Here is a 25732-nt window from a genome sequence, read left to right on the forward strand (position 1 = left end):
ATGGCTGTCTATTGTTTTAATTATTTGCTTTAATGCTTCCAGTCATTAAGATATTCAGTGTATAATTTTTAGTCATTGCTTTTAACAAGATTGGATATCACACTTGACATTTTCTATCCCCAGGGATCTATTTCTTCCATGATTCCAGCAAATTGTTTTGCCGTGATAAAAGTAATTCTATGAGGAGCCATGCACTGATCATTCCAGTTAGTATTTATTACTTTAGTTTGGACTTTCATCACAAATAAGATTTACTCTAGAAAATGGCTTTTCTGCACAATAAGAATGAAGACGACATTCAACAAGCTGTCTGCTGGGGCAGACTTCAAGTTAAGAATAGAGGATTTCTGTTAAGTCAGCAGTTTGCAACTTAACTTTTATCACTGGTATATGGGTCTTTAGGAGGAGCTGCAAGTCTGTAACAGCTTTTGTCAAAATACATGCCATCAAACATCAGTTACATTGGGAGGTATTTTGTGACCAAAACCAAAGAAGATGCAATGTACAAATACATTTGGGAAACCAAGACTTTCAAAGCCTTTAGTATGCTAATGTGCATGCATTATCTCCAAGAGGGGGATAAAATATGCAGAGCTTCCCAATCTTATTTAACCACATAATCTCTTTCTTTTACAAAGAATCTTTCAGAAGTAGTGATCTGAAGAACATACATAAGAAAATGCTGGATTATTTAAGCCACTTTGTGATTTGAAAGCAGACATCAATCACTCTGTTTAAATTTCACCTGGCTGCTATTTAGTACATCATTTTCCCATGGAGGGAAAATGCATTCTGATTTCAATTAGGGACAGTGAGTTCCCTCCTGCTCCAGGGGATGTCATGATTAGGTTTTCTACTGTAGAGCTGGGTAAGTCATCTCAGACACTCACAAACTTATATTATTTCTGCCCAGAGAATATGCTAAGTGTGAGTAAATGTAGGTTTATCATTTCAGAGCAGTAAGTTCCCAGGTTGTATGAATGAAAGAAAAAGGCAATTGGCCCTATGTCATACAAGGGTTCTTTGATTTTCGAGTTGTAAATATCTGATTCTGTATTTGTCAGCAACTGATTCTTCTTAATTTAGCTAGGGTTTCTCAACAGCAGCACTCATGATGTTTTGGATTGGATCATTCTTTATTGTTGGGGGGAGGGGTGTCCTATTCATTTTATGATGTTTAGTAGCATCCTGGGCTTCAACTCACTGGATGCCTGTAGCACCTCCACGTCCATTTATGACAACTACCAGGGTTCCCAGAAATTGCCAAATGTTCCCTAGTGGACAATACTGACCCAGCTGTGAATCTCCTGAGTTGGTCTATTTCTATTTTTGGCTTTCCCATTTTGTCTTTAAGGGAAGCGCTAATTCATTTAGTTCCTGTCTTTCTGTTAATTCATTTAAAGATGTTTTTCTTTTTCTCTAATAGTTGCATCAACTTTGTTGATTTGGTTTGCTAATTCTTCCTTTTTATCTACATAATAATATTCTAGAACTTTATTAAAAGTTTTTTTTTTCCTTTAATCTTACTGTTATCTATTACTTTGTTTCCTTTTGCCAGATTTCCCTTTTTTGAAAGTCTCCAACTATTCAATTTACTTAGCATATTATTTTCTCTGTCCTTTTTTAAAAGCAACTAATCTTATACTTTAAAAATGTGCGGAGTCTAAATTGTTTTAAACATAGGTAACATATGAAGTAATGATTTCAGTAACAGAACTTAAAAAGAAAACTTGTATCACAGAGGTTTCTAGTGTTATGAGCTATTTGATGTTCTTCCTTCTACTTTTCAAAACCAAACCAAAAAAACAAGCAAACTATTTCTTTTCATAGGCATGATTTAAATGGCTGGTTACTGGGAATACTTCCATTCCTTTAGTTCTTCATTGAGTCCCTCCACAGGAAAGGAGGAAGTATTAATTTGATCCATCAGCACTTCACAATCTTTGAGACACTTTTATTTATGAGCAGCAGTGATTTACTATGTCATTTAGGCACCATTACTTGAGTACTTTCTATGAGGCAAAATCAGTGCTAAGTGCTTGGCATATATTTAATCCTCATAAAATCTCATTTGATCCTCATCAAAATATTGTGAGTAGTAATGCTACCCCATTTTACAGATAAGGAAACAAAAGTACAGTGAGGCTAACTCTCAAGTACAAGGTCAATCGGTTATTAAAGGCCAAGCCTTGACACCAAATTCAGCTCTATCTGACCTCAAAACTCATGCTCTATTTTTATCAGTAAAATTATAGAGATTAAGGGAGAGTGCCTTCCCTAGGTGATTACTCTAAATTTTACCTTAGACTATTGTCTATTTCTATGCCAAAATATTGCTGAACTACTTTTCCATCAGTTACATGGTCCCTTATCACCATCAGCTTGATAGTCAAAACTATTTTGTGAAGCTAACCAACATGCAGTCTTTACAAAAGGTATTAAGTAAGTCCTAAAGAAGAAGAAGTCCTATGAGTACAGTACATATCTCATATTTCTGCATTTTTGATTAACTAATTTGTACTTCTTTGTTTAGTTCTGCTTTGGAAGTAGTACATTTTACTTGAGCACAGAAATTTCTTGTGGTTAGATTCTCATTTTCTTTTGTCTCTAATAGCTGATGAATAACAGTTGGGCTATTGTTTGATAAAGAAGAAAATTTATACTAAAAAAACACAGGAGAGGGAACAAGCTTTCATTTGGAAATGTATTTGTGAATGTATTCTGCATACCTTTAAGAAATGTTTGAAATAATGCTATTAATTGTAATTCAACTGCCCAAAAGATAGAATGAAGTTTTACCACAGAGAACAGTGATTTTGAAGTATGATGAGAGACCCTAGAACCTTCAGACCATATTCTCAACTCACAATGATAAAGCTCAGTTCCCAGTATCACTGCCCATAGGTCCTTCATCATGCTACTATAGGTCACTTCAAGCCACGTGCTATTTATGTAGCTAAAAAGGACATGGTATTTGGTTTTCTCTTGTTCCAACTACTCCAGTGGAAAATGATCAGGTATAATATAGAAATTAATTTTCCTCACTGCACACTGTGGACAAATAACATTTATGAGAAACACTTGTAAAATACCAACCTTGCATTCATTTGTGTGTTTTCTGTGAGGCCCTGGATTTTCAATATATCAGAAAAGGTCTGAATTCCTTCAAACTAATAATACTCTACAATATTATTGTCAAAAATACGTTTTTATCCTACTTTTAGAAAACATGACCACTCACAACCACAAAGGGACTCAGCCAACTGTGTCTACCTTTTAGCAGGTTTATATGCATAGAAATATGCTGTGATGGAGCAACAAGGGCAAGGAGTCTGTGAACAGTGAAAAAAGAAAGCTGATTGGATATACTAGCATTCTGAAAAGTTGCCAAGCAACTAAACTAATCCAATTTGAACCTTTGCCTTTGAAGCATGAGCAGATGAGACCAAATAGTTAAAGTAATTTAATGCTATCCTTTTTTCCCCTTTTATTTTCACATTAAAATTTCTTTTCTTCCTTGAACTTTCTGTTTATTCATTGCATCTTATTCTTCAAAGAATTTTAAATGGCTCTTATTATTATTAATATTATTTACATGTTGAAATACTTCAGTTCTTTGATTGTTTTCCCCCCAGTTTTACTGAGGGATAATTGACAAATAAAGATCGAATTCATTTCAGGTATACAAAATGATGATTTGATATTATGCATATACACTGTGAAATGATTACCACAATCAAGCTACTTAACACAGCTATCAGCTCAAATACTTATCTTTTTTGTGCATGTGGTGAAAACACTTAAGATCTATTCTCTCAGCAACGCTAAAGTTTCTATGTAATGATGAAGCAGTGAAAACAAATATCTAGCACATACTGGGCACTTTCTAGGCAATTTACAGTCTGTTGTCATTAAATTTTCAAAAAAATGTCTATGAGACACATATTATCATCTTCATTTAACAAATGAGAAACTGAGCCCTAGAGTAACATTCCTAAAGTCATACTAGAGTAATTAGACAGCAGACACGTTAACAAGTATGGCTGATTATAAAGCCATTGCCAGCAATCACCAATCTAGGTTTTTTCCCCTACTGTATCTGTGTTTCCAGGAATCATTCTTGTTTATCTTTTTAGGAAAGTAAAACCCATTTACACTTTCTCATTTAAAAACAGCCTAACACATTGTTGCTAACTTTACCCCTCCTTTCAGCTATCTTTTCCTAAGGTGTGTTAGGGCCATGTCTATGTGAATGCATGTTTACTGTAGTGTCAGGAAATACAAAACGTATAGAAGAACATACATAATTAGACTTATTTCTGCTTAACTGAAATCAGATGCTTGAATTTTGAAGGAGTAATGAAATTTTGAAAAACTATTTTTCTTACATCAGTTCAGTCACTCAGTTGTGTCTGACTCTTTTTGATCCCATGGACTGCAGCACACCAGGCTTCCCTGTCAATCACCAACTTCTGGAGCTTACTCAAACTCATGTGATGCCCTACAACCGTCTCATCCTCTGTTGTCCCCTTCTCCTCCTGCCTTCAATCTTTCCCAGCATCAGGGTCTTTTCCAGGAGTCAGTTCTTCGCATCAGGTGGCCAAAGTATCAGAGTTTCAGCTTCAGCATCAGTCCTTGCAATGAACACTCAGGACTGATCTCCTTTAGGACGGACTGGTTGGAACTCCTTGTAGTCCAAGGGACTCTCAAGAGTCTTCTCCAACACCACAGTTCAAAAGTATCAATTCTTTGGCACTGAGCCTTCTTTATAGTCCAACTCTCACATCCATATATGACTACTGGAAAAACCATAGCTTTGACTAGACAGACCTTTGTTGGCAAAGTAATGTCTCTGCTTTTTAATATGCTGTCTAAGTTGGTCATAACTTTTCTTCTAAGGAGCAAGGGTCTTTTAATTTCATGGCTGCACTCACCATCTGCAGTGATTTTGCAGCCCCCCAAAATAAAGGCTGTCACTGTTTCCATTGTTTCCCCATCTATTGGCCATGAGGTGATGGGACCAGATGCCATGATCTTAGTCTTCTGAATGTTGAGTTTTAAGCCAACTTTTTCACTCTCCTCTTTCACTTTCATCAAGAGGTTCTTTAATTCTTCTTTGCTTTCTGCCATAAGGGTGGTGTCATCTGCATATTTGAGTTTATGGATATTTGAGTTTATGGATATTTCTCCCGGCAATCTTGATTCCAGCTTGTGCTTCATCCAGCCCAGCATTTCACATGATGTACAATATAAGTTAAATAAGCAGGGTGACAATATACAGCCTTGATGTACTCCTTTCCCGATCTGGAACCAGTCTGTTGTTCCATGTCCAGTTCTAACTGTTGCTTCTTGCCCTGCATACAGATTTCTCAGGAGGCAGGTAATGTGGTTTGGTATTTCCATCTTTATAAGAACTTTCCACAGTTTGTTGTGATCCACACAGTCAAAGGCTTTGGAATAGTCAATAAAACAGAAGTAGATGTTTTTTCTGGTATTCTCTTGCTTTTCTGATGACCCAACAATGTTGGCAATTTGATCTTTTGTTCCTCTGCCTTTTCTAAATCCAGTTTGAACATCTGGAAGTTCACGATCCATGTACTGTTGAAGCCTGGCTTGGAGGATTTTGAGCATTAGTTTGCTAGCATGTGAGATTAGTGCAGTTGTGTGGTAGTTTGAGCATTCTTTGGGATTGCCTTTCTTTGGGTTGGAATGAAAACTGACCTTTTCCAGTCCTGTGGCCACTTCTGAGTTTTCCAAATTTGTTGGCATATTGAGTGCAGTACTTTCACAGCATCATCTTTTAGGATTTGAAATAGCTCAACTGGAATTCCATCAACTCCACTAGCTTTGTTTATGGTGATGCTTCCTAAGGCCCACTTGACTTCACATTCGAGGATGTCTGGCACTAGGTGAGTGATCACACCATCATGGTTATCATGGTTATCTTTTTTATATAGTTCTTCTGTGTATTCTTGCCACATCTTCTTAATATCTTCTGCTTCTGTTAGGTTCATACAATTTCTGTCCTTTATTGTGCCCATCTTTGCATGAAATGTTCCCTTGGTATCTCAAATTTTTTGAGATCTCTAGTCTTTCCCATTCTATTGTTTTCCTCTATTTCTTTGCGCTGATCACCGAGGAAGGCTTTCTTATCTGTCCTTGCTATTCTTTGGAACTCTGCATTCAAATGGGTATATGCTTCTTTTTCTCCTTTGCCTTTAGCTTCTCTTCTTTTCTCAGCTATTTGTAAGGCTTCCTCAGGCAACCATTTTGCATTTTTGAACTACTTTCCTACATTTTAGCAAAATATCTTCATATTATTTAGCTAGCTAGTAACACTGATAAAGTCAACAAATATCAAGTTTCTACCACTTACTAGCTGAGTAAGATATTTAACCCATTTATAACGTAAGGATTCTATTAGTTATCTACCTCTCGGGGTTGTGAGGATTAAATGGGTTAATGCTTTTTAGAGTTAAAGTAAAAGTAGCTCAATCGTGTCCAACTCTTTGCAACCCCATGGACTATACAGTCCATGGAATTCTCCAGGTCAGAATACGAGAGTGGGTAGCCTTTCCCTTCTTCAGGGGATCTTCCCTACCTAGGGATTGAACCCAGGTCTCCCTCATTGGAGGCGAATTCTTCACCAGCTGTGCCACAAGGAAAGCCCAAGAATACTGGAGTGGGTAGCTTATCCCTTTTCCAGCAGATCTTCCCAACCCAGGAATTGAACCAGGGTCTCCTGCCTTGTAGGCAGATTCTTTACCAACTGAGCTATGAGGTAAGCCCATTGCTTTTTAAAGGCATACATAAAAGCTCAACAGGTATTTACTTATTTTCTAGATAGGTCATCCACTGTCCATCCATACTGTATTTGTCTTATGACTTAGGGTAAATAACTGATCTTTTAATTCACTCTTACCCACAAATAGTGGGTCCATGATATAAACTGAGAAGTTGGTTAACAAATATATTTTAAAGTTCATGATTAGGATATTTTCAAGTATTTTTCTTTATATCTGTTTGTTACTGAGTTTAATAACAGAGTGTCTCTAAATATTTTTGTCTTATATATCTAACTTTAAAATATGAATGAAGACAAAAGCACACAGTAAAAACTGTATTATGTTTCTCCTTTGCTTCTCAAAACACTATCTAGACTCTTATAATCCTAACTCTGAACCTCTTTGAGTAAACAGGTAACTGGGAAGTTAATAGGGTAGCAAGGTGGCTAAGTCCACACACTGGAAGATAAGGATATTTGCAATGAATAATGAAGTTGAACTGTAAGGCTAAAGGATTTATACAATGTTTTTAAGGTATTACATAATTGCTAACAAGTTAAATTACTCTCATTTTCAGAAAATATAAATTGTGAACTTATTTTTTGGTAATCAGGGTTTTTTTTTTGTTATATACTTCAGCAGGATCAAGCATTTCATTATCATTATTTTTAAACCCAAGAGAATATTGTCACACTTGGGGATCCATATAATGGGACCATTTTATAGGTTAAATGAAGTTGTCACCAATTATTACTTATTAAGGGTTGAAGTTGCTAATACTTGGGGCCTTTAGGGGATGGGCTGGGAGATTTATATAAACTCTCAGATCTCAGTACTAGGTTTGAGAGGGTGTCAAGTATTTGATGGGGATAACTAGCATTGAGAAACCCTGGATGATGACTATTCATCATTTAAAACTCAGCATAAACGTCACTTATATTTATGTGACTTCCCAGGAAGACACTGGGACTTCAACTCCCATGCAACTGCAGAACTTCATTCACACTTTCCTCCTTACCTAAAGTTGCTGCTGCACAGCATCTCTTTGTTCTTTCCCTTTGGGGTATAACTGCCTTCCAGGGAAGATTTATGTTTTATTCATCTTTGCATCCCCAGTGCCTGGCTGACTTTATACACACAACAAATATTAGCTGAATGCATTAACAGATAAATTACGCTTTGGGAATGTTGTGGCCAGAAATTCATGTATGTGACAAGTAGGTTTTGTTGCTTAAGATCTGATTTTAAAAAGGTAAATATACATTAAACTGCTAGTTACATGGAACAATTTGCCAGCCGTGCCAGGGAATCTCTACTAGAGTATCTCTAAAGTATCTCTAAGGGAAAGTTCAGGCTATATTTCAGGTTCAAAATTAAAAAAAAAACAAACTTTCAAATCCAAAAGTAAAAGAACTTTTGTTTGTACTTCCTTATTTCTCTTTTAAGTATATATACATTTATTTTCTCCTAAGTTGTTTATAAAAACACTTTAGTTATCTATAGGACATCTACATTTTCTAAAATTTAAATGGTATTCTATTTTATTGGAAGAGATATGATTTGTGGAACATGATAGCACTAGGTGCTTTAAACCATAGTCTGAAGGAACTAACAGTTCACAGCTATTTAAGTAAGACCTTGGTAAACTTTTTCATAAAGCTATCAATAATCAACTTTATCTAGTGACTATAATTTCCCCTTAAACATTCTTATCTACTTCAACACAAGTAGAAAACAGCCAGAAAATTCTGGGACATAAAAAAAGAAGAGTTGATATACATTTGTTTGAGCAAGCTCCAGGAGTTGGTGATGGACAGGGAAGCCTGGCGTGCTGTAGTCCATGGAGTCACAAAGAGTCAGACACAACTGAACAACTGAACTGAACGCCTATCTAATAATATGTAGTCAATAAGTACTTGTGGAATGAATGCAGAAAAATAAAAATCTCATGTGATGAGGCAGGGGCGGGGATAACGAAGATGGCAGGCAGAGGTTTACTGCAGAAGTTTACAATACAATAGTGGAGAAAAGCAAAGGTGCAAATACCTTCAAGTTATGACAGTTCAAAATAAGTGCCACCAGGGTAGTATAAATGAGGAGCACATGATAAAACAGCACATGTACAGAGAATAATATAAAGCATGATAGGTAGGGTTCTATTACTTAGGATCGTTTTGGGCAAAATTTTCCATACTTAATTATTACTCATTATTACCAAAAAGCTGTGAGGAAATAGGGTGTTGGTTATAAAGTATGTGATGACCAATCTTTTGGGACCACAGGAGGGAGGCATATGGCCATGGTGAACAAGTAAGGCAGGTAAGTAGAAAGAGAAAGTTAAAAACAACTTTCTTTCTCTTCAGCTTCCACTGATCAAATCTGGACTAATCAGCAAGGATCCTGCCCTTCTCCCAAAATTGGAAAACAAGGAGTACAGAATTCCAATTAAATCCATTCATTCTTGCAAGAGGACCATAGACTTTACTACTCTAACTTTAGGCAAATTTATCTGCAAACGGTTCAGCTAAACTATATCAATTCTGGGTTTACTTTCTTGGTCATGCATGGAAAAACAGGAGTCAGATAAAAAAAATCCTGGGACATGGTAACTCTAGGCCCATCTTTGCTATTATGTCCTTTCTATTTAAAATCTAGTCAAAATTTACCACTTCTTATAAAAAAACAAAACAAAAATTGAGATGAAATTTTACCCAGAAAAGTTCATCTATTTTTTTAATACCTGAGAAATACAGAAATTTGACTTTAAGCAAGTTATGTTAACAGTTGAGTATTGATTAAAAAAAGAAAAAAAAAACCCTTGAATTACTTCAGTTTGGCAACCTCTGATATACAAAAATTACATGTGATTCAAAAAGGTTTCTATGTATCATTGAGTTAAAATGCTGCCTTTGGAAGGCAATTATTCTTGCTTAACTTTGGAAAATTTAGAATAAATTTTAATGTCATGCCTTATATTGTTGAGATTCCACTTCGAAGCACACAACAGAAACAGATCAATTATAAAGATTCAAAAGCTCTCAGGTAATTTTCACAACCAAAAAGTCTAGGGAAAAAAATTGAGATTCCCATACCAGACATAAGCTCCTTCATCAACATTAAGAGAATTCTTACCGTAAGTTGGGGTGCTTTCTCGTCTCCCTTGACTACTTGATCTTCCCTTTTCATATTCATAACAATACAAGACAGTATCTTCCTCGACAATATTAAACCTCTTTCGATATTCTTGATCCAGAAATGAATTTGGTGATTCAGATCCCTTATGCACTGGCTTGCCCACCATATGTCCTCTGAGGTCTTCACAAGGAAGGTTTCCTTTTTCATCCCTAAAGAAAGGGTAAATGAGAAGGATGTCAGGAAGTGTTAGGGCGGTAAAATGGCAGAGGGTTAAAATAGTAATAATATCCTTCCTGTATATCTTCTGAGCTTTCCAAATTTCTTTGATGTTTATAGGGCAATTTTTAATCATTTCTAGTTTGCAGGGAAAAAAAAATGCCAAGACTCAGAGAGGTTGAATGACTAGCCTAAAGGTTACACAGGTAATAAACTAGCCTAAAGGTTACACAAGTAAGGTTACACAGCTAGACATGGACCATGGATAATCTAACTCCTGCTCTAGTTCATGTTCACCATACTATGGCATATAAAAGAAATCATCTAAGCACATAAGTTGCTTTTACTGCTTAAGAAAATAGGCATAATATTAACAATGCTAACAATATAGATTTCTTCTGCCAGTTCATCTAGCTGATTCATGGTAATATTTGCACTGCTTAAAAACAAAGATGTGTTTAAGAACTACCACCTCTGTGAGGGTACTGTGACCTTAAGAATCAAGTTAGCACTATATAAACTGGTATTTTAAGAATTTCAAACAGTTTGTTATTAATAAGTTAACCTTAGTGAAAAGAATTATGCTCTGTATTTAAACGGTATATATCTCATTTAATAGTAAAAAAGATATGTTCCTGGAACTCATTCTAAATGGGTATATCAAAATTTCATTACATATTAGCAACATTTCTTGTGGAGAAACTTGATCATATACAGAATTTAAGAATGGGATTTAAGATGATGACAAGATGATTTTTTCTTCTATAGGATTCTGAAGAGAAAAATCTCTAATAATTTATGAGATCTCTAAGACTCTTACTCACACAAAGTATTAATCACACAGCCCAGGTGATTGGATCCATAATGAGAGGTGTTTTAGCAGAAATATTCCATTTAGGATTAGTTAAAATGAACTTTGTTTATCTTATGATAATTTCACTAACCAGCTATGAAAATTTTATTAGAAAAGCTTACATTCTAGAACATGACTATAAATGTAAATGCAATATTTCTTTCTTCATGGATCATTAATTTTATTTCTTCCAAGTTCTTATTTCCAGTTCTACCCTAAACAGAACCATGAATCCTATCAAACCAAATAAAATTTAACTTTATGTTAAATGCCAAGGGTGAAATCTTAACTCTACAGAATAAACTGAATTAGAACAAAACAGAGAAAAATACCAAATTTTAAATGACCTACTAAGTCTTATGAGATGGTGAAGAGCTTATAAATCTAATGTTAATTCTAAAATATGAGTTTCAGCTCAGCAAAAATATTATACTTTTATGCTACAGTATACTGTATCTCAGGTATACGTTGGGTTTGTCCAAATGAAGAGAACTATATTCTTATTATTTGAATTATGTAGAAAGTAGTAAATAATATTCAAGACAGAATCAGCAAGCTGCTGCTGCTGCTGCTGCTAAGTCGCTTCAGTCGTGTCCGACTCTCTGCGACCCCATAGATGGCAGCCCACCAGGCTCCGCCGTCCCTGGGATTCTCCAGGCAAGAATACTGGAGTGGGTTGCCATTTCCTTCTCCAGTGCATGAAAGGGAAAAGTGAAAGTGAAGTCGCTCAGTCTTGTCCGACTCTTAGCGACCCCATGGACTGTAGCCTACCAGGCTTCTCCGTCCATGGGATTTTCCAGGCAAGAGTACTGGAGTGGGGTGCCATTGCCTTCTCCGATCAGCAAGCTGGCACTCCTTAATTTTTTTAAATAAAAGTGTTGCTGCTTACCAAATTGTAACTATGAAAGTTAGTTCTTAAACAAGAAGAAGGAAATATAAAACCCAGGCACATATATTTTCAGCTAGCTAAAAACTTTTCCTGAACAAATTGCCTGGCACTTTTTGTTAAGTTAGATCTCTAGCAAAAAGAAACTGACACTGCAATTAGCTTGGAAACAGCCCTAATGAACCAGGGGCACTGGGGAAGGTTATGCCTCTTTATAAGTGGGCAGAGGTTTCTATTAGTCCTGTGACATGAATGTTAATGCAGCTGAGATCAGAGGGTGATTCAGTTCTCACCACACTCTCTTTATAGGGATACACCCTGTGGTAGAAAATGGGAAGGGCTGGTATTCCTTATTCTATCGTGATATGAAAGAGGGGCCTTATGCCAACAAAGATTTATTAGACATACCTATATGGAATGCATTTAATAAAGCTAAATTAAGAAAAGTATAAACCAAAACCAAACTTTACAGTAGAATTAATTGATATATGACTTGCATATAAAAGTGTGTGTGCCTGTGTATATATGTAATCATATTCTGCATTCTCTCTTTTCGCTCAGTTGTGTCCAACTCTTCATGACCCCAGGGACTATACAGTCCATGGAATTCTCTGGGCCGGAATACTGGAGTAGGCAGCCTTTTCCTTCTCCAGGGGATCTTCCCTACCCAGGGATCGAACCCATGTCTCCTGCATTGGCAGATGGACTCTTTACCATCTGAGCCACTAGGGAAGCCCTATACAGCTATTAGTTCAGTTCAGTCGCTCAGTCATGTCCGACTCTTTGCGACTCCATGAACCGCAGCACACCAGGCCTCCCTGTCCATCACCAACTCCTGGAGTTTACCCAAACTCATGTCCATTGAGTCGGTGATGCCATCTAACCATCTCATCCTCTGTCGTCCCCTTCTTCTCCTGCCTTCAATCTTTCCCAACATCAGGGTCTTTTCAAATGAGTCAGCTCTTCGCATCAGGTGGCCAAAATATAATAAACCTATGCTTTTGCTCTAAAAAGCGTTTAAGGGAATCGAAGAAAAGCTAGAGCACTACTTCATTGTACTATCTTTATATTTAATGGCTCATAGTAAAATTAATGAGATAAATTAGTACTTAAACTTCATAGTTGTGCAAGAATTATAAATCTTAGTTTTCAAGATAAAATAAAGAACTTTGGTTAAGTATGAAAGTTCACTATCTACTTTGATAATGAAATTGTATATGGTCATATAATAAAAAAATGGACCAAATTTCACTCACGTCATATACACGAGTGTTTTATCTTTCAGTGAAAAAGTCACTTTTGCGATCACATTCTTTTCCTGGAATAAATGTGTTTGAATAATGATAATCACATGAAGAAAAGTCTACTTAATATGACAGTAATTCCTACCATTTTTAAGGTTTTTTGGTTTTAATATGAGAAAGCTTTTATTATTCACAATTCAAATTATCACCAAAATGCCTATCCTATAAAGACAAATGTTTTTAATGTAGGAAAAAAAGAAATGCTTAGATGAGTTTAATTAGATAAATCTTTCATCATGAAAATGAGGGGGAAAATGCCATGGTTGTAACTATAAAAGAATGACAAATGCAAAAATTTTATGACTATAACTTCAAGTGAAACTAGAAAATGCCGATAATTATATGAGGCTGTGGTACAAAGGGACTCTGATGTATGTATTTTCTAACTGTTATATCAAATGACTGTGTGACTAGGTAACTAACAATTTGACTCAGAATACAGTTAGAACATTCTGTTAAATTACATGCTAGACTAAGAATCAATTAAAGTGAGAGATAAGACTCTAATTATGAATTTTCCTGAAAAGTATGGAGCATTCAAGCAATACTACCAAAACAAGTACTATTGTGTTGATACTTCAGTCTCTTTCATTCTCCTGTTTCTGTAAATAGCATGTTTAAAGCTTTTTATTGACTTCAATCTATTGCCTTCATATCTGCACCACACTTGGAGGACAGAACTAAATTCTTAAACAGTCTTGTCTTCTGAAGTACATTTTAAATATGTTGTCATGTAAATGTATGGCAAAACCAATACAATATTGTAAAGTAAAAAATAGATAAATAAATAAAAAAAAAAAAATAAATAAATAAATATGTTGTCTAGGAAATATTGTCTTTATTGCAAGTTCCTCCCTATCCAAGAGACAAGGAAAGAACATCAAAAAACTGCAGAGATTTGCTAAAAATAGTTTTCTGATGTTTATCTGGACATGTGGCACTCTGACAAATAAGGTCTTTTAAATAATCATTTGCCCTGAATAAAAATCTTTCCAATGAAAATGAAAACAAACCAAAAGAGTCATTTCCTATTTGAAACACACATGCTTTTATTGTTCCTTTTACAAGGATATTAAAAAAGTCCACACTACCTTAATTAAAATTCAGCTTACATTTGACTAGGATATCGAATGAATTTGTACAACTGATTGTAAATCTAACATAAGAGTTGCTGCTGCTGCTGCTGCTGCTGCTAAGTCGCTTCAGTCGAGTCCGACTCTGTGCGACCCCATAGACGGCAGCCCACCGGGCTCCCCCGTCCCTGGGATTCTCCAGGCAAGAATACTGGAGTGGGCTGCCATTTCCTTCTCCAATGCATGAAAGTGAAAAGTGAAAGTGAAGTCGCTCAGTCGTGTCCGACCCCTATCGACCCCATAGACTGCAGCCTACTAGGCTCCTCCGTCCATGGGATTTTCCAGGCAAGAGTACTGGAGTGGGGTGCCATTGCCTTCTCCGAACATAAGAGTATAAATTATATATTAGTAAGATTTTTGAAACGCCAGCTTAGCAAATTATATCTTTTCACAAACCATGTTCTCACAACATTTAATTTTAAAAAAAGACTTTAGATGTTTTTAAAATTGGCTATAGTTTTATTACTAGAAGATAACACAGGATTTGCAGACATTCCATGTTGTCATGTAGCATTTAGATCGTAAAATGTCAGTAGCATCATAGCCAATAGAATAAAGCATTAGATGTACTAAAGTAAAGAATAATAAAAAGTAATTAAAAAGAGGAATTTCCATGCTTTGATTTATTACAGAATTTTAATAGTAAGTATAGCTTGAAAACATGAGACATTAAATTATTGTTTTTGAATGACTGCACAACTAATTTAAAAACTGAATCAAATACTTTGTGATTGGTATTAATTATCTCCATTTAGTGCTGGCCTTTTCCCATAATTTTTGTATTCCACAGGCTGGAAACCAGAATGCTTTTGGAGAGAATGCATGATGGCACAGAATTATATTCTTCCACTTGCCAGGAATTTCAAATAGGAATTTGGAACATGAAATAAAGATACAGCCTCCAGAAATCTGAAAATAGACTTTAAGAGCAACTCATTCTCTTGCAAACTCTTTCTACTTTCTGAAAGAAATATTAATGAACTAACCAAGCGGAAACTGTAGATACAGAGGTATTAGGGGAAGAAACACTCTCTCTCATTATCATCCAAGGGAAAAAAAAAAAAAAACCTCTTCCTAATTACATACATTGAAGAAGGCATAAAAGTTACCTGTAACTTTCTCATTTAGAGAAAAAGTACGGAATGCTCCAAGGTAACCTGAGATTTCTTTTCTTTGTCAAAGAGCCTCACTGATTTTTCACTTACTAAAATAATCCTAAGTTGTTATTTTATATTAGTTTCCTATTATTTCCTATTATATGAGATAATGTTTATAAGATATTTAATGTAGAGTGTTTAATACAAATCATGGTTATTGTTATTACTAACTAGAGTACGAGTCTCTATGTTGTTGTTTAGTTGCTAAGTCATGTCCAGCTCTTTTGTGACCCCGTGGACTGCCAAGCTCCTCTGTCCATGGGATTACCCAGGCAAGAATATGGAGTGGGTTGCCACTTCCTCCTCTGGGGGATCATCCCAACTGAGGAATTGAACCTTCATCTCCTGCATTGGCAGACGGATTCTTTACCACTGAGCCACCTGGGAAGCCCACAGTCTCTATAATGTAATGTTTTTTTTTTTTCCAGAATGTGCTCAGAATTTGTAACTGAGAAAATATTCAAGGTGTTCCTTGAGAATTTACTTCACAGTTTTCATGCACTGAGGTCAGTCTTTAGCTGGAAGCTACACAGAACAAAATAATGGTTAGTTTGATACCTGGGAATATATGGTTCTGCAGGAGGAGGGGGGATGTAGAGATCCTGAAGGGCAGAACTGTCTCTTTTGGTGGGTGTACTGATGGTGCTGGAAGGCGTGGCAACGCTGCTTGTGGGACTTCTAGGTATAAGAGGCTGGTTAAAATGAAAAAGAAAATACATACGCACACAAACAACACACAAACAACAACAACAACAACAACAATGACACATAGTTATCATTTTTAAATGATCTATTTCTACAAAGTTTTTGAACTTGGCTGAAATCAAGAAGCATGTTATTTAGCACATGGATATTCCTTTGAATCTTCAAAAACAAATAGATTTCCATTTAGTTCCTAACTCACCTTATTGTGTGGTGTAATCAGTTAAAGCTATTTGTAAGGTAATAATATCACGCAGTGTTTCATAATGGAGAGATCTATCTCACAGTTAGAAACTTATCTGAATTTGCTTTATTAGAATCCCACTTTTGAAAGAAAGATAATAATGACTAACTTCCAAAAGAATGAGTTCACTCATATCCTGACTGATTATACAAGAAAGATTATTTCAGATCTTTTCCCAAAAGAGATGCATTATACTCCTAAGTCAGTAGAAAGTCACAGATTCTCAGAAAACGTTACAAAAATGGAGTATAAAAGGCTAATATGAGAATATTTCCTAGGAAAATGTACTTCTCCCATAAATATAAACAATACTGTCTTCTCAAAGTCATTTTATGGTACATCTTCAAAAGTATAGTGATTAGTGTGACACAATCATTTCACTTGTCATAGGCACACACATTTACCATTGCTTAAAATAACTTTTAGTTGTATACCTATAGATCTTATTTTCATGCCTGTATTTACCTATTAAATAAGTTTTTAAAAAATTAAGATATTCTATTTACTGAATTAAGCAATACATCAGGATGCATTAACTTAGGAACACTCCCAATTCTAAGCGTCACAGCATTTGGAAATGATATTGTGGTTTGAGAAATTACTCTAAAGTGAAACTAAAATTCACACATGTTCATGTTTATCTTACAGATATCTGACTGATTAGCTACATATACAATAACATTGAGAAATAAGAACTTCAATGTAATCGCAACAAAAATGATGATCACAAAATGAACTGCATCGTCACATGACAAGATGTTGCCATTTTAGCCAGTATGAAAACACTTTTAGGATAGCTGTATATAGACCCATAGTTCTATTACTTTAACATGTACTGCTAGACACTCAAAAAATGGCATAGTACAACTATTTTATATTATGACAATATTTTTGTACAGATAAACAAAATTTGTTCAAAAATCCAAGCATAAATACAATGTACAATGTAGGTCCCTGGGGTAGGCTACATAGTTTATGGCTCAGTTCATGGTTTATGACCTTCCTTTTTACACAGCTCACCTTAATAGTTTGAAATCACACATCCTGCCAAAATGACGGTTAAGTTTTAATCTATGTGAAATAGAAATTAAAGAAAAAGAGAGAGAAGGGAAAAGTAATTGATAATTTATTTTGGGATTCTAGAATATTGTATCTTATATGATATTTAAAAAATCTGAAAGTTTACATGTCGAAGAATTTTGATATATTTTGAAAGCATACGGTAACGACTATGCTGTTTAACTATGTTTAAATATGCTGACTCTGGAATAGCACTAAGTTAAACTGTGTGTATGTTTTAGAAACAAAAATTTTGGCAATGGGAAATCCTGAAATTTAGATAGGTAATCAGGAGTTACCTGTACAGATGAACACCATGAAGCCTGAGGAAATAAAGAATTATATTCTTTCTAAGAATGTATTACAAGTCTCTCCAATAGATCTTTGAATGATAGGATCTTTAGGTTAAGCGTGATCTGTAATGAGACTGTTTACAATTTTTTACTGTCAGGATATCTTATTATTAAATACAAATGACACTAAACAACAAATCTAAACAAAATTTCATAATTATAGAAATGTAAAGAAAGCATTCATTACACAGTACATTACTTGCCAACAGTTTCTATAACAGATGCACTGTGAGAGAAAAACGTATATTCAGTATGCTTTTTAAATGCTCTAATATGCTCTTCTTTTAAATTATCTTAACACTATGAGTGAACTTAAAATCAAGTTCTAAAAACATAACATTTAAAAAAATAATCTAAACAGTTTTTATTCTCTTTCTTCTTTTCTAGGATTATTACTTTAATTCTGAAGACTTCTCTCCTTTTATTTTACCATCTGTAGAACTAAAGATAATTTCTCTTGGTATCTATCCCTGTCCTCCCCAAACAAGAAGGTAGGAAGGAAGGAAAAAAGGAGTAGTAGTAGTCAGTGATTACAAGTGAAGTGTGAGGTAAGGACCCATAAAAGTATTTTCTTCTGCCTGGACTGTTACAAGGATTGTCTATTTAGGGTACTTGATCCTTCTCCTTCCAGGAACTTTAAATATTAGTCGTGTCAACTTCCTTCAAATTGATATTTTCTATAGGTTTCTATTTTCAGCACAGATTTGCTATTAATGTTCTCAGCACAGTTAAATTAGTAAAAATGTAGAAGAAAAAGACAGATATGCTTAAGCAAATAACAGGTTTGAGTGTCCCAGCTGGTTCAATTAATTGAAGTGGTTGAAAAAAACAACTTATTCTTTCAGAGAAAGAAGAAATTAGTCGATTCTGTTAACTCTACTTACTAGTTATTTTATTAACTGGTAAATCATAGAAAACATTTAAATTGGTTTATCGTGCAGATACCTGGCTAATTAAATCAGTATGCCTTGTACTAAGTATAAGACACATGATAAATAATAGATTTATTCAGTATATTTTTGTCAAGCTAATTCAAACTAAAAAAGTAAACATTATTCGTGAGAATCATATTTTAAAGAAGACATTAAGCAATGGAAAAATAAAGTATGGCAAAATAGAATCTTCATGGGAAAATGGAAATAGCTGCTTAACCCCAAAGGAAATTTGTGATAATTTATAACGTCTTTAAAAAGCTCTAAGTTAGGACAAGAATTGAAATGTTACAAAATATGACAAAAGAATGAAAATGGCATTAAAGAACATTAGAAAGATAGGCAAAATGTGACTAAATAAAGCACAGAATAAATGATGCTATTAGTTGAAATTATCAGTGAGAAATTCCTAGGTGTAACAAATGCCATTAAAATTACACCTACCACCAATAACTATCTAATACACAAAAAAGTGGAAAACACAGCTTCCCTCAAATCAAAAAGTTCTCTCTGCATTTAATTCAAAATTTAACAGACATATGCCTGAGTTCAGACAAAAACCTAAATATGTGAGTATAATAATGCAGAAGGATAGTTTTTCCTACTTTGGTAACATTTACTTTAATAATTTCTTCATAAAATAGTATAAGGAAAGTAGTTTACCATTGTACTATAAAGAATTTCCAATTTAAGGAAAAAAAAGTAGAAATAAAGGATTTTTTTTTAATTGTACCACTTTGCCATTTTGACTCTTTCTCTTATATTGGGAAAATCTGCATAGGAAGAGAATTAAGAACTATTATCACTTATGGATAAAATACAAGGGTATTTTAAGATCGCATCTTGTAACTCAAGCAAGCATGAAGCTTCAGTAGAACTTGATCCACTTCGGTATGCAATCAAGCATGACATGGATCCATTCTGGATTCTATCCAAGTGGGTTTATTTTCTGGAAGGACCTTTCCACAAAATTTATTTTTCATATCTCAATAGTTCTAATGATAAAGTTTTCCTTCCAGATTCAGTGAGGCTCCAACAGGTAGGACATATTTTGTATACATACTGTTACTCTTCTAAAAGAAATCTATGACAGAATTTTGGGGGCACAGGCATGCATATTTTGAACTATCCAAATCCTAAATAAAATGATCATATATGCATCTCTTCAAGTATACATTTATAACCTTAGTCAATTAATGATAAGTTACTACTATGAATAGGACTCAGAAATATATTATATTATGCACACATACATTTCTCATATTGTCGGTTTGAACTCTATAAATACCTTTAAACTGTATCCCACAATATGGCATGGCACAAATCTTCCTCTGAATCATGAGTGGTGAATTTAGTAAAAAGATCCTATTCCTCCAGTTTAAACATCATTGGGAGGCTGTGATTAGTATAAACTAAAATTTTCAGCTTTTGTAAGGGATCACTGAAATCTCACTTTAAGTCCTCTGACGGCTCAGGCCCTTTCCTCGTGTCCCGGATTCTAACATCTCTAAGGTAACTGAGCACATCTGGAAGGTATTAATGTACCTCTGAAAACCATATGGCCTTAAAGACTATGAGAAAAGAGCGTCTATACCTAAAAAACTACATTTAATGTTAAAGGTTTTATTTGAAACATTTTACATATTAACAACTCCTGGCAAGCGTATCTTAATTTAGTTGTCCCTCTATCTGGTAAGTGACCCAGCTTTCATAGAGCTATATAAAGTCTTGAATGGAATCAATGACATAAAGACTGCCCCAGTGTTAAAAGATGAAAGTGGTGCATCACACATTATGCAGTTATCCGTAGAACTCACTAATGCAAATATCACAAAGAGTTTGCTTTGTCTTCCAGAGGGAAAATACTCATTGAAACATGAATGATTACATCAAGTAGAAAACCTGGCCATTAATTTTATTCACTCTTGGGAATAAGTACAGACTCAACTGGAACACAATACCCCATTATTTTAGCACAGAACATTCACACAAGTCCTTATTCAGTTCAAACACATTTTTATTATAATTCCAATACAAATACCAGAATATTGTTTTATGTTAGCAACTCTGAGACATCTAAAGAAATGCTCCAGAGAAAATGTATTCTGGATTTTGGGAGGCAAGAAGTTGCATACAATCTTGTAAATTTCTTGATCATATAAAGAATATTAGATCTAATTTGGAAAATTATTGGGCATAATTTTTCCTGGGTAAGATTTTCTTAAGTATTCAATGATTTGAAAAGAGTCTAAGTAAGAGAAACACATGTATTCTAAATTCTCCCACTCTCAGTCTTTTACTCAGCTTTTTCTAAAATACAAATTTATAAATACAAAAGACTTGAATCTTCTTCTTAAAGCATGTAATCTTCCCTTTCTTATCAGACTACAAAGAAAAAAGCATTTTTTTTCAACCACAGATTTGATCAGGAAGCTGTATCTGTATAAGTTAAAAGTAGATCTATGGGCATAAAATTATGCACATGATTATATAATACACAAATAATATACACTTTAGAGTCACACCAAAAAATGGCTTTTTCCAATTAATCATCAAAATTTGCACACTGTACTGAAACTATCACTAGGATATTTATGCTGTCCATTCTTATGGGCATAGTTATTACTGCAACATTAAAACTGAGCTTCTAATTTTTTCACCTTACACTATGCATTATTTTTAGGATATTAACTAAAGAAAGAATAGGAAATTAAAGAATAGAGAAACTAAAAAATAATTTTTTATATTAGGTGATTATTTGTAGTCTGTGTTAACATTTTGAAAGCATTTAGTTGAAAACCACAAATGTGATTTAGATCCTTTAATTAATTTGCTTAAACATTGGTGAACGAAAATCTGATGTGACAATTGCTTGCAGCTGTTTACTAATTTGAGCATGTAAAACATGTAATTGTTTCTGCCTCCAAGTCAGCACAATTACATTTTTAGTTAAAACTTATTTTCTTCTCTAGTGTCATATCTAATATTATTTACCTTCCTTCTTTCCTCCAAAACACGCTTTTAAAGCAAAATTATCAGAAACATATAAACTTTGCTTCTAATGTTTTTTTTGGTCACCCTATCCTATAACTTTGATATTAAAATAAATTTTATTATTGCTTATTTTTTTATTTTTACAGTGACTTCAACCATTCATATTTCTATGTATTTGAAATGTAACATCATCAGTGTTCTTCAGACATTACACCAGTTGATAGACAAAACTGACTACTATGACTATTTGCTTTCTATTTCTTTCTCTGCTCAAATATATTTAATTTAAATATCCTGTAAAAATGGAATCAAGGTAACACTAAGCAATAACATTTAAAGTGAAAAGCACAAAAACCACTCAAAAAATTATCACTTCGATATAAAGGACTTATGAATTAGAACAGTCTAGGAGCAATTCTAATGATACAGGTTGACATCATTTTACATTAAAAATGTTTAATGAAATCTGTATCAGTAAATTAAATTCCAGCATTGATTTTAGTGATTATTTTTGAGATGCATTTTCACCAAAAAAAAAAAAAAAAAAAAAGTTGGGTTCCTAAATTATTTTTAAAATTGTTGATTCCCAGTGATGATTTCAATCAATATTCTCACCAGTGTCCAGCTAATTCTCCCATACATCTCTTGTAAGAAGAAAACAACACCACTCGTGCAAGCTGGTGACCTATGCACGCTAATTTAAGACGACAAACATCAAAAAATATACACTGAGGTTTATCCATAATTCTCCAGGATTTTTTTGTTGAATTTCAAGGACTTGACCATAAGCAACCACCATGCTTACCAAAATCCAGGACATTAGTAGAGGGTGCTACTAAGGACATGTTTTAAAAACAGTTCTCAGAAAGCAAGGAATTGCTAGTTTGCTTTCTCAGAATAAAAGATTCTACCTCAGGTAGAACATCTCTACTATATATAAATGGGTGCAGATGACAACAAATTCAATTCCATATTAAATCTGCTTGTAGTATTTGACTAAGATATCTTTAAGTCTTTCAGTTCTATTGCAAAACATTTGAGAAATCAGGAATTTAACAAGAGTTGCCAAATTTCATGAAATGTACTAATGAAATTGCTCTGTGAGCATGAAGTTGAATTGTATGCTTTTGCTTATTTGGCTATAATTCCACGAATGATTTTCAAATGAAAATCCAGATTAAAATTTGTCATTGCAGTTAATTAATAATAGAAGCTACTATTTGTTTTAGAACTAAAATGACTTTTATTAAAACATGTGTATTCCTCAAAAATCTTCTACCTTAAGGCAGATAAGGTTATATTTTAGTTGTGCAGGTACAAATTATTTCCTTATTAGTTAAAAAATAATTATGCCTTTGTTAGAATGAAGTTGTTCTCTTCATTAGAGGCATGTATTAGCGTCTACCTCCAAACTACACAAATTTTGCTATACTTTATCTGAAAACGCTAAGCCTGGTATCATAAAAGAAAAAGATGAAATGTATATATTGAGGTTAAATAAATGCCACAGATTCTTTCTTTTTGTAAACTCTATTTGAAATAATTCTTAGTAGACTATTGGTATACCCTATGAAGAGATAACCTAATGTCCAATTCTTCAAGCTTGAACATGAAAAATTTGTATTCAGGTGAGTTAATGGGCATTTTGGCTCCAACATACCAGAAGCAGGACTACAGTAAGAATGGTACTTATGTCTGCACAGAGGACTATTGCTATATTAAGCACTCAAGTTTCACATATGAGGTCCTTTCTTGGCCACTAGGAAAAATATGTGGTCTCAGGCAAAGTCACAAAGAATCCAGAACTGCCTGTAAGACTTTCTCATCTCACTATTTCTTTGATTTTTCCCCTTCTGAAAGCAGTCTACTTACAACTTCCAGATCCTGGAATCCTCAAGCTTTGTCCATCTTTGGTTGTATTCATTCTCTTAAAATCCTGACCAGATAGTTTCCATTATGCTTCTGGTGTCTTTTTGCATTTTAGCACAAGCCAAAGCCTTAAGATCAAAATGAAACTCTGTAATGGTACAATCTCAGGTCTTCAAAATAGACTTTAGGGATATTTGGTGGTGGGAGATTTGATAGTGGTGTGCTATGTTACAGGACTAATCCATTGCCCTTACTCCTAAGACTTTATTTTACTTAAAACTACTACTCTTTCTTCTGCTCCGTAAAGTCAATTTTCAAAGTTGAAAGCAGGGTCCCTCCTTGTCTCCCCCAACCCGTTAATAGTATTGTTTATCTATAAAGAGTCGAGCTTGGACAATACATTTTAGGTGAACTAAATTCAGGTGAAGTAACAAATTTATAAAAATGTCAATACATATAAGCACTTATGTAAATACTGATTTTCTTTTTTTCTGAATTCAGCATTCTGAAAAAGTAAATTTACAAGTATACTTGGAATAACTGAATAGGAAATAAGGAATAAATATAATTAGTGATCTGATGAGGCACATTTCTTGGCATTTAGGAATGAACCTAGATGTAGAGCAATTTAAAAAATTAAAGTCTTTGTTCTCTAGGTTTAAACACACACACCAAATGTATGTGTAGCAAAGAAAAAAAAAGGTCTTTCGATTATTTCAGAATTTTCTATAAAAGTGATTCTTAACTAGATATTGTCATTAGCTTAATTCTCCAGTTTGTGCTTGTGGAAAAGAATCCAAAAGGGGACCAAATCATCAATTTATTTTCTAGAGATATTCCCTCAAATAGAGTTCATGGATCAATAAGAAATTAGTGTCTTTTTGGTGTTCACTGTGAAGCAGAAGGGGCTAGAGAGAAGCTGTTAAATTTAACCACACATATAGAGAAGAAAACTTAATGGCTGAAAGGGTCTCTTCTTCAGGGTTCCCACCTTTCAGGCTCTGAAGAAGGATCTTTGGGGAAGACATGTCAATAGAAAATTACAGAGTGGAACAACAAAGCAACTTACAATGTAGTGAGAAAATAAAATGATGTAATGGGAAGGTCTGATTTGCTAATCTATGAATTAATGAGTCAAATACTGGTCTCTGAACTTTAGTGATCATCAAAAATCTTTGATAATAAACATATACTGCAAGTCAAGTACATTTGGACATATTAATATAGTTTTAAAATATAGTTTTATACATATTTATTTGAAAAAATAGAAATATTCACATTAAAAATTTAAAGATCTTAACGTTCTTTTTATATTTTTGTTATTTAAGTATAACGCAACTTTGAGGCCAAATATGAAAGTTTTAAACAATGAGAAATCATTATAATCTATAAGGCCATTCATGTGTAATGAAGAATTGAGAATTTCAGGGGAAAAAAATCAAGACTGGTGTAAGGTACTAATATAGAACTTAATAGCAGCGATAACAATGGCATTTTCATTTATTGCTTTTCTTTTTAATCTGAACAACAGGAAATGTTCTATTTCAACGGGTAACTTTAGTTTTTAACAATTAAACTTCTATGAAAGGTAATGGTCTTCTATTTTAAAAGTGCAGGTCTTGTGAAGAGCAAAATTTTCTTCTATGATGTGTTTAAACATTATAGCCTGACTGAAAAGGAAGAAAATGTATTATTTCCTTGTCTTTATCAATCAGAATATTTTTACCACTTTCTAGATACCTCTGGTTCTTAATGAACCTAATTTATCAACATCCAGAGTAACATCTTAGAGTGATGTTTCATGCTGAAGAAAAATGCACAATTTCTAATGTAACAATTTCCCTGTTTTTGCCTTTGTACATGGTGGAAATGAAAAAAATGATCCATCAGGAAGAATGTAATAGGTACATTTAAATTATTATCTAAAATTTTATCTAGCTACTGTTCAAAAACAACTATTCTTATCTCATGAGCTGATTTAAAAGAATTCTATAAACTATTATCTAGTTTCTTCAAGAAGTATATATGGATATAACTTTTAAATGGAAGATTATATCACAAAATGAAACCTCTCACTTTCATTTCTATCCACATTTTGGCTTCAAATAAC

General features: G+C 34.0%; 1 protein-coding gene across 9 annotated transcripts in view; it reads right to left on the minus strand.

Moving 5' to 3' along the window:
• The window catches only part of CNKSR2 (connector enhancer of kinase suppressor of Ras 2), a 276605-nt gene that overhangs the window by 97807 nt on the left and 153066 nt on the right, over positions 1 to 25732 (minus strand). For all 9 annotated transcript variants that reach the window (XM_081565963.1, XM_081565962.1, XM_081565960.1 and 6 more), the window contains 2 exons: positions 16028 to 16161; positions 9918 to 10129 (listed from right to left, as the gene is read on the minus strand). In XM_081565963.1, the coding sequence (XP_081422089.1) occupies positions 9918 to 10129; positions 16028 to 16161 (346 nt within the window). The remainder of the gene's footprint in view (positions 1 to 9917; positions 10130 to 16027; positions 16162 to 25732) is intronic.

This window comes from Giraffa tippelskirchi, chromosome X (genome assembly GCF_054371585.1).
Source record: "Giraffa tippelskirchi isolate mGirTip1 chromosome X, T2T-mGirTip1v1.2.pri, whole genome shotgun sequence".
Lineage (NCBI taxonomy): Eukaryota > Metazoa > Chordata > Mammalia > Artiodactyla > Giraffidae > Giraffa > Giraffa tippelskirchi.